Consider the following 10,703-nt stretch of genomic DNA (forward strand, 5'->3'; position numbering starts at 1 on the left):
ACTAGGGGGTCCAGTTAAAGAAAGAAAGAAAGAAAGAAAGAAAGAAACATTTATTTATCAGAGACAGCACAACACACACATACATAGACATAAAACATAAAACCGTACAAGTAAAATAAGAAAACATCGCAATAAGAAATAGTTACAATAAAAGAAGCAAATACTTAAATTAATAACATAAAAACACGTACAAAAAAATAGAATGATAACTACATTTATTAAGGTGTGTCCTACGACCCTGACAAAAAGGAGGCAGCTCAGCATATGCTGCAACGTCCAGGAACATTGGCAGCGCTGTTTTTCAGTGCCCCCTTTATAATAAAGGCTTCGAGTTGGGACGAAAGGAGTTACTTATGACTACATATTATATACATAAATATATAAAAATAAATAAATAAAGGAGTTATAATAGTTAGAGGTTATTTGTACATTATTTGTCTATCGCGGGATTATATGAAGCGGTCGAGAGCAAAGCCGTGGGAGGAAAGCTAGTGCTACAATATGTACGCCAACTACCATTCTTATTTTTTATATTATCACGTGTGACATACGACATTGGGGTATCTAAAAAAACCTAAGGAAAGTGGAAGCTGTAATCAAGATAATGTGTACGTACCTACTTTTTGTATTTTGTCTGTGTCATTAATTTCATTATTTATACATATTAAGTAGTCATGGAGTCAATGGCCAGTGGTCGTTGTATTTACCACATCATATTTAACAAATAGGTATTAAGGAAGAAAATAAAAATAAACTTGTAATTTTTAGCTTTTTAGTAAATAATGATGAATATATATCAAATTAAAAAAACGTATTTAGTAAAGAGTTCTATTATAAATCATTAAAGTTAACCTTGACCTTAACATTGACATAGTCTTTAAAATCTATGTTTGCATATTATGATTAAAACGTAACGTAATCACGTCTTCCAAACAAAGCCCGTAAATATCGTTATGAAGGAATACCACGTTATTGGTGCCGAAGGTTTTAGATTATTAAAAGGTATAATTAAATGAATAACTAAGTACTTGAAAATTAATACGTCTTTCAAATATTGTACGATTAATTTTATATTTTTATTTAGTTTCAGGAATTTTTAACACTCCAGATCGAATACCTTCATTTTTAATTTAAATATAAACTATACAAATATAAACTATTCAAAACGCTTTAAAATTTCTATTTATTTTGATAAAACATAACAAGTACTCTCATTCAATAGAAGTTATAAAAGCTAGTTCATGTTAATCTCATTACTGTAGAGCCTACTTACCGATAATGATTGCAAGTCTCGTTACTTGATTTTTTCTACGCTATGTAGTAAGTACATTAACACCGCAAGAAAAATACGCTCCAGACGTTCTGAAAATTGCAGTAGACCAACTTCTATGTTAAACGAACTGTAAAAATAATGGTCACAGTACCATGCGTCTTAAATCGACTAATGCACTTACAGCTTAGTCATTTCAACCATATTTTAGCACGCGATATTTTGCAGGGAAAATCGGACCTGCAAATTGACTGAGCTTAGCTAATAGGCGTCGTGCAGCGACGCTGTAATTTTTAATTAATGATACTTTTTTTACTTCTTACAATTTTTTATGTCGTTAATTTTAATTACGGATTGTGCCTTAATATTTCTCATAAGTGACAGGTCGATACAAGCTAAACCATCGTTACAATTGGAATTTTTACAATTTTTTTTTGTACTTATTCTTTCTGGTAAAAGTCATTATGTTTATTCGGGTTCATATTTATGGAGTGAGAATATATGAAAATTAATGTTTCGTACCATTCTAAAATTTAAACTTCCGTTTATTTTCCCTCGGAAATAGTTTCGAGGACCACAATTTATAGACATTTGTTTCCATTCTGGAAAGCCTTGAAATGTAACCCTTTTTACTTGTACAAAAAATATTACGATTAATTGAAAAATAAACTGCATGAAATAAAATTTCATTTTCACGTTTTTGAATTATGTATAATTTATATAGCTAATGTAATTTATTAAATGTGTACGACATGTTAAATTATTTTTACGATGCGCTTGTAGCTATAATATAGTTGTCTTCCACGTGTATATAATGTTATGTATTAATTATTATAATTTAAAGTTCAGTTGGATTTAACCCTTTAAACAGACATCTTTAGATTACGCACATACCACGAACATATCCCCTTATCATATGACTCATAATATATAATCTTGTTATATAAAAACCCTTATTCTTGCCCGCGGCTCCACATACGTAGACTTCATACGATAGACACAGATTTTTATTAAATAGTCACTGCTATTACGTGTTTGCTGTTCCGACCCATACAATATTTTAATTCCAGTAAAAAGAAGCCCATATAGTACGCTATATTCTTATCAGAATTTGTCATAGTTTTTAGCGTTAATGCACAGATAAACATAAAGAGACCTTTGGCATATCGACGAAACCTGAAAGATAAGCGCATGCCAGCTTGTGAAAGACAGTAAATTTCAAGTTATTTGGGTGTATTTAATTTATGGTAACAATATCTGTTATTTATTATCTACTAAACAGTCCATTAAATTTCTATGGAATAATCTTTACAGCACCTGCTTACAAAATATCCTTCATGAAATTTTAGGTGGGCAGCCATGATAGAATGATAGAGAAAAATGTTAAATTTATCTCCAATAACAAATCTAAAAATGCACTATTTATACAAGTGTTGTTTCCTATCATTATCATCATAATTTAAGATGACTTTGAACTTCTATGTAGAGGTTATCAATGGCATTGAATATATTCCGCAGTGCTAAAGTAGATATCGATATATTTCAACGTGTTTTAATTAAAGTTAACGCATTTTTCTGAAACGGGGATATTTTTGTTTATTGATGTGAGTCACTAATATTCCTCTTATTAATAGAGTCAGTTTAAAGTACCCTCTTCATGCAGATTTACTAGTTGTTAAATGTATTTTAGAAGTACATTAGGTAATTATAGTTTACGTTATTCAGAATAAATCAAACAATAATACATCAACATTTATATTTTATACAGAATATACCTATGCAGCAATCACCATTGTCGTACCTAATAATGATGAGTAACTCTTAAGCGCGTCACACACGGTGAAGATACTATAATATTTTATCTTAAGATACTGTAATTATTATTTTATATTACAGTATCTTAAGGTATCCGCTATCAGCGTTCTGACCATCATTTTTCTTTTTGTCATTGCGTACTACGACCCCTGTAGAACCGCCATCCTGTTACAAATGACTCGAAATTTTGTGGGTCCTTTGTAATATAAAATATTACAGTATCTTAAGATAAAATATTATAGTATCTTCACCGTGTGTGACGCGCTTTAATCTAGTAAACTGTAGACATCTAGTTCAGGAGTCATTGCCCTATTTCCATTAATTTCACAGATACGCTAATTTTATCTTTTAATTTAAACATCTCTAGACTTTCAAGTTTCAATCGTGTATTGCAACTTTTTAAGATTACTCGATTTACATTACATAATACATTTCATACGGTCATGAAGCCTATTTTTCAACCATACTAATATGCATATTTCATTAACTGATAACAAATAAACATAACACGTGCATCATTTAAGGCAATAATATACGTTTCAAACATAAAATACACGTTTCAATATCGCTTTCCACATGGTAAACACATTACAGTAGTGAGTAGAAGCGCTTGTGAATTTAAAATGTCATTTGTCGCCAGCCGTCTACGATCTTGTATCTAACGACGGAGCCATCGATTTTGTAGTTTGTCCATAGGGACTGGGGATCATACACATAGTCACGACGGGATCGGAATCAATTTACGCAAGCAACATCGGATTTTTCCTATCCTCACGTCTCAATCTCATAAGATACACGATGTGAACTTACACAACGTTTGGCCTTTCCTAGCTAAAGAATACTATATAAATACACTTAACACTATATAATAATAATAGATAAGGTATAATTCAAACTTCCGTGAAAAAACGGATTATTGTAAAACAATTCGCATTATTATGCGTTATTTTTTCAATTGACTTTGAAATTTGCTGATTGGTTGATGCAGATTCTATTTTTAACTCGATCTAGAAGAATTTACTAATTATCATTTGTCACGTAAACCGACAAACAATTTAATAGGTGTCCTAATTTCAAACGATCTGAACGTCCTATAAGGAAATAATTGTAAGAAATATTTTTGTAACAGATTCCATTATTTAATTAGTAAAGATGTTGGTTTCGCCGCCTATAATAGAAGAGAGAGAAATTCATGAGCCATTGTTTTGCGGGCCCGGACCATGTAACTTATTACCTTCCGTTAGACAGGCTCTAACTAAGCCCGTTATGTCACCAATGTGCGATGCTTATTTTGAGGTAAGTATGATCATTATTAAAATGATAGTAATATTTATTAAATTATGAATGTATACATAATATAATAACTATGGTCTCGACGTAGCTCTAGTATCTCATACCTATTCAAAGTTTAACAAATTTTACAGTGAAAACTTAGTTTGAAGGATTGTAGAGTACAGATTAGAAAAAAGAGTCATATATTATTATTTTTTTTACCACAATGTTATAGTGATATCTAGCAGGTAATCAAAATATAGGAATATATTTATATTTCGATTTTTCGCAAAATCGAGCATCCTTCGTGATAACTCAAATGTCACTTTCAAGCTGACCCTTACTTAATAATTCTATCAATACGATCCAAAAATACATTCCTGATGCGCATAGTTTATCCTTATATCCCTTTTGCGTATGGTAGATAGGACGGTATTCCAATATAATAATTTAAAAATGTTAATTTCATTTCTTTTAATTTCATGTAATAAAATTTTAATAATCCCAGGCAATGGCAGACATTCGTGCGGGGCTTAAATACGCATTTCAAACTAAATCGGATCTGGTCCTCTCAATAAGTGGGTCCGGTCACAGTGGCATGGAGACCGTCATCTGTAATCTCCTTGGCCCTGACGATACGCTTTTGATCGCCAGTCGGGGTATTTGGGACCAAAGGGCGTATATTATGGCTAAAAGATATGGTGAGATATGCATAAATTTGAATTACATATATCATGCTACTAAAATTTTAATGCATAACTTAATAAATTACTAAACCGGTACTCAATTTTTGTGGATAATAATACTCTACATTATATAAAATTCACGACACTACTCTTTCATACTAATATATATATTTTTTTTTTTAATTACAAGGATCGATAAAAAATTGGTGAATTGTTGATGGTATTTGTACCAATGTAGCACTTTTTTTTCTTTTTGTTTGACGTAAATTCCTTTAGAGATAAGTAAAGCAATATAAAATTATGCATTTGCAAATGTTTTTTTATTCATGCGACACAAGAAAACAAGATAACATTTTCTTTGTATTAATTTAAGGCATAAAAACATTTAAAACTGAAGTACCAATTAATGCCACGTTCAGTTTTGAGCAAATTGAAAATGAATTGAAGAAACTGAAGCCAACAGCACTTTTTATAACACATGGGGACTCGTCTACGGGATCTGAACAGAATTTGGATGGACTTGGTAAAATTTGTCACAAGTAAGTTATACTTAACGCAAAGAAACATGACATTTTATAATACACTATAAAAGTAAAGTGAGTTAAATTTCGAAGGCATAGTCCTATATATAAAATGAAACCCGTTTCGCGTTGTCACGGCATCACGTATGAACGGCTGGACCGATTTCGATAATTATGTTTTCATTATATTCCTTGAAGTACGAGGATGGTTCTTATGTAGAGAAAACGTAAATATGTACCACGGGCGAAGCCGGGGCGGACCGCTAGTATTTTATAAAAAATGGTATATGTAATCTTTAGAAATTTCTACCGAGTGAAAGGTAAATTTTTGATAATACAAGTCAAATTTAATCATCAAGTTCATATAAACAATATTCAAAATAATCTTGTAGGTAACAATGACTGGATATAATCATCTTTTTTATTTTTTTCTGTGTCTGATAACCGATTGAACCGAATTCATTTGGTACAACACTAGATGTAATTTAAAATTTTAATGCTGCAATCCATACTAATATTATAAATGCGAAAGTAACTCTGTCTGAATCACGCCTAAACTACTGAACCAATTTGCATGAAATTTGGTATGGAGATATTTTGATACCCGATAAAGGACATAGGCTACCTTTTATTGCGAAATATGTACCACGGGCGAAGCCGGGGCGGACCTCTAGTTATACTATAGTTAAAACAAAAAAAATATAAGATTTTTTTAAAATACGATTGTAGTACTTTTCTACTGTCAATGTTATAATTTTCTATTAATTATGTTGAGAATATTTTTCTTCCAATTATTTATGATATCAAATATCTACAACCGAATAATATCTATCTCATTACAATAAAAAACAGTTCTTTATAGTATTGATTCATAAAAGGTTTGCTAAGGATTCGATTTCCGTGTGGTTTCATTGCATTGTTCCACACACTGAAGTAAAGCCTATATGAGTAGGATAGTTAGACATTCCATTCATATCTGTCTCTGTTAGAATTAAATCAGAGCCGTAAACGTCATGTTCATTGAAGGTGTCTGAGTCTATTTGAACTATGAAATCATTCACTATGCAGTCAATTTATGTCCTCCAATTTATAAAATTGATATTCAATTTATTCTCCTTTTCATATTTCAAAGTTTAAATCTCTTATATGAGCAGAAATATATCAAACTTACGATTTTCATTCAAATTTGTACCCAGAGCGCTTATCATGCTAAAATAATTATGATTTGCCGTTTAGTATTAATTAAACGCGAAACCCTAGCAGGTAATTATTAAAGGTTGTGTTAATTTACCCTCAACACGTTTTGTTAATTACACAGTATGTGAACCCATCTACACGAACAAAATTATGTCAGGAACCTCTCGAGAGTGCACTTTTCAAGTTAACTTAAAAAGAAAGCAAAGTTTAGCGGAAAAACTATTCGATTTTCCAAGCTTAAACGAGACACGGGTTCCGAACAATTTAATTACATCCCCCATCCCTTTCCCTCATGACTAGATTTTTTATTCTTATGTCTTACAGTCTGTGTAGAACTCTTCCCAACTTAAAACTCCTTTAATTACAACCTCTCAAGAAACCCGCAATTAGCATGCGGCTCAAAATAACAGGAGCAGTAAAATTTCAAAATAAATACTTGCTTTGAAATCTTCTAAGTGCGTTGATATTTATGGAACGTAGACGCCGCCTGCTTTCGCTGTTTCATTATTTAATGAGTTCGCTTTGACATAAATTATGAAAAAGGGATTTTCCAACATATGTTTATATTTTCCCTTAGCATATTTATGTAGTGTTACTTGGCAGAAAAGTTCACAAAAGATTTTGAGTATTATTACCTTATTATATATTTTTTGCATTGTAATGTAAAGAGCTCAGTAATTACGTATTTAATATTTATGATTAAACGAAAAGGTACCATTTGGAATTAAGTATCTACTCTATATATTATATTAATGAAACAAATAGGTATATTAACTCTTTTCACAGATATGGAACACTCCTATTGGTGGATACTGTAGTATCGCTTGGTGGGGTACCATTTTTAATGGATGAATGGGAAGTAGACGCAGTGTACACTTCAACACAAAAGGCACTAAGTGGACCAGCTGGTATCGCGCCCGTTGCCTTCAGTCGCCTTGCTGAGTATGTTATTTTTTAATTGCTATTTAAAAAAAATATTTCTTACAATTCTTTGGAAACAACACAATATCTTCTGAAAGTTAACCTAGTCCTTGCTAAGTGAATTGGACTCAATTTTCATTACAATAGAAGAGGTTAGACTTAATAACTAATTGGTTCTAGAAAATCTTTAAATGTTAAACTTATTTTATGTGATAATGGTTTTCAGACAGAAAATAAACAAGCGAACTCACGAACCGCCTTTTTACTTCGATGTAAAACTTCTCGCAAGGCAGTGGAATTGTTACGGAGATACAAAAGAGTAAGTGCACATTTATTCGTATTCATTATTATTTCAAGGATCTTTTATTATTATAACAAGGTGGAATATGAATTTTATACCTATAGGAAAGTAAATAATTATTACAATAGTGATTTAAAACTTTGCACTTTTTGTCATAAACACACATGTATGTTAAAAATCTCTCTAAGCATCACATTGCTTATTAAAACTTTAACACACAGATATCTTTTTATTCCGACGAAATGTATTCTGTGCTAGGAAAATGAAAAACTTTTAATCCAAATGTATTTTTATATTTTCATGGGAATGTTTTTTATGAGCAAAATATAAATTAAGGCAAAACTGCTTCATCTATACTAATATTATACAGCTGAAGAGTTTGTTTATTTGTTTGAACGCGCTAATATCAGGAACTACTGGTCCGATTTGAAAAATTATTTCGGTGTACCATAGCCCATTCATCGAGGAAGGCTATAGGCTATATATCATCACGCTAAGACCAACAGGGACGGAGCCACGCGGGTGAAATCGCGGAGCGCAGCTAGTTAGATATTTATACCTTAACACTTTTTTAAGGCAGTCATCATTATTATTTTATTATACCACGTATATCGACTTCATTAACGTTACATTACTGACTACAGCCTCACTAATTAGTTATCCCTGCTACTGTGTAAAACTGATATATTTTAATTTACTTCTATCCAGATACCACCACACGCAAAGTCCGCCGATGATATGGGCGCTTCGATGTTGCCTCATGGAGCTATGTAAGGAAACTCTGCCAAAGGCCTGGGCTCGCCACGCAGCCACCTCATCACATTTCCAAAAGAAACTTCAAGATTACGGCTTCGAATTCTTCATTCCAAAACCAGAGGACAGACTTGGAACCGTTACGACAGTTCTCATTCCAAAAAGATGTAAAAGCGAAGAATATTTAAAATATATTCGGGAAAAGTAAGTTTTGTTGGTCGAAATTATTTCAATTGCTTTTTACGAAGGATAAATAGAAGGCATTTCAAAACAAATAAGCTGCATTATTTGAATTGTATTTACGAAAGATTAATAGAAGGCATTAAAAAACAAATGCTTAGTTTTTTTAGGGTTCCGTACCTCAAAAGGAAAAAACGGAACCCTTATAGGATCACTTTGTTGTCCGTCTGTCCGTCCGTCCGTCCGTCCGTCTGTCAAGACCCTTTTTCTCAGGAACGCGTGGAGGTATGAAGCTGAAATTTATATCAATTACTCAGGTCTACTGTCCCTTGAAGCTGTGAAAAAATCAAACTTCTAAGCCAACGCAATCAAAAGATACAGCCGTTTATGCCGCAAATTTTCGACACTTGCAAGGGAATCAAAACCTACAGGGTGCTTCCCGTGAATTCAGAATCTTGAAATTTGGTCCGAAGCAACGTCTTATAGCATAGATAAAGGAAAAATTACGAAAACCATAAATTTTTAGTTACATCACATACGGAACCCTCGGTGCGCGAGTCCGACTCGCACTTGGCCGGTTTTTTTTATAGAAATAAAATAGATAAGACGCGTACATAATTAGTTTGCAGTTAATTATCGATAAATTCTAGTTTCAGTAAATAAGTATTTCCTGTACTCACTCCTCATCGTAAACGATTAATCTACTTCAGCTGCCCATTTGAAAGGATTGTAGTAAATGCCTATAAACTTCACCCTACCTACCTCCCTAGATTAAGTATAAGTCTCTCTAGCCTACTAACTACTTACTTGATAGGATTTAAAGTGTTAGTGTGCCCCAGTTTGGCTACATTTAACTACTCTACAAATATATACTTGATATTTAATTAAATAAACAAGATTTATTTTTTTAATTTACACTAGTACTACACACTATATTATATTAGTAGTAACTAATTTTGCAATTGTTTTCAGACACGGTATAATAATGTTTGGAGGCTTGGGCCCCACAGCTGGTAAAGTTCTACGTATTGGATTAATGGGAGTTAACGGCCATGTGGAAATAGCTACGAAGGTTGCAAATGCTATGGCGGACACCACACGAGCTGTTATGAAGAGTTCCCTATAAATCTTTTGTCCTGACTCCTGTTCAATTTTTTAGTCATTGTAACTATAAAGTTTACGATAGGTGTTAACTGTTTGTAAGTTTTACCTAATTTATAAATAAAGAGTGCAACATCTTTACTTGTTTTATTACCTACTGGAAACCATTTTTAAGCTAATACCACTACCAAATGAGTAACCAAATAGCATATAAAAACAATTTGAAGCGTTAACCAGCGAACGATAGCTACGAACATATACGAGGCTGGCAAGCGACGTCCGCCCGGGGCGGGGCGAACTTGCCAAATGTGCCATCCGATAGCGCCAGAACATTGTAGCAAATTTACAGCCACCCTATTAGCACTAAATCTAAACATTAACCCGATTCCGGTAACCAAACTTCACTGTTACTCGCTACGAATATCGGTCACAGCGAGCTGAATATATTTTCGCGACACTCGTGCTTTTGGCGACCAACGCTTGTTATTAATGTGTAAATGCGTATACTAGGCTGTACTACATGTATATAGTATAATGTTCATTGTATATGAGCAACCAAGGTCATAAGCATGATTCATGAATTTCAGTGTGAACTGAAATTTAGAGCACCCTTTAAAATAAAGTAGAATTGTGAAAAAGAAAAAATATGTAGGTGAATAAATCTACTTACTCTTTTTGTGTGTTCT

The 10,703-nt window shown here is 32.5% G+C and overlaps 1 protein-coding gene across 1 annotated transcript; it reads left to right on the plus strand.

Annotated features, from left to right (window-relative positions):
• The first annotated feature begins 2,791 nt into the window (after positions 1-2,791).
• Positions 2,792-10,154, plus strand: Agxt (Alanine-glyoxylate aminotransferase). Its single transcript, XM_090108592.1, has 8 exons — positions 2,792-2,874; positions 4,215-4,381; positions 4,866-5,058; positions 5,417-5,582; positions 7,548-7,703; positions 7,909-8,001; positions 8,692-8,940; positions 9,889-10,154. Exons 2-8 carry the CDS (start codon positions 4,238-4,240, stop codon positions 10,040-10,042), a joined length of 1,155 nt encoding a protein of 384 aa, XP_089964718.1. The 5' UTR covers positions 2,792-2,874; positions 4,215-4,237; the 3' UTR covers positions 10,043-10,154.
• The last annotated feature ends 549 nt before the right edge of the window (positions 10,155-10,703 follow it).

This window comes from Colias eurytheme, chromosome 13 (assembly GCF_061535395.1).
Source record: "Colias eurytheme isolate Ceu_HAF_F1 chromosome 13, ilColEury1 Martin Lab GWU primary, whole genome shotgun sequence".
Taxonomy (NCBI): Eukaryota; Metazoa; Arthropoda; class Insecta; order Lepidoptera; family Pieridae; genus Colias; species Colias eurytheme.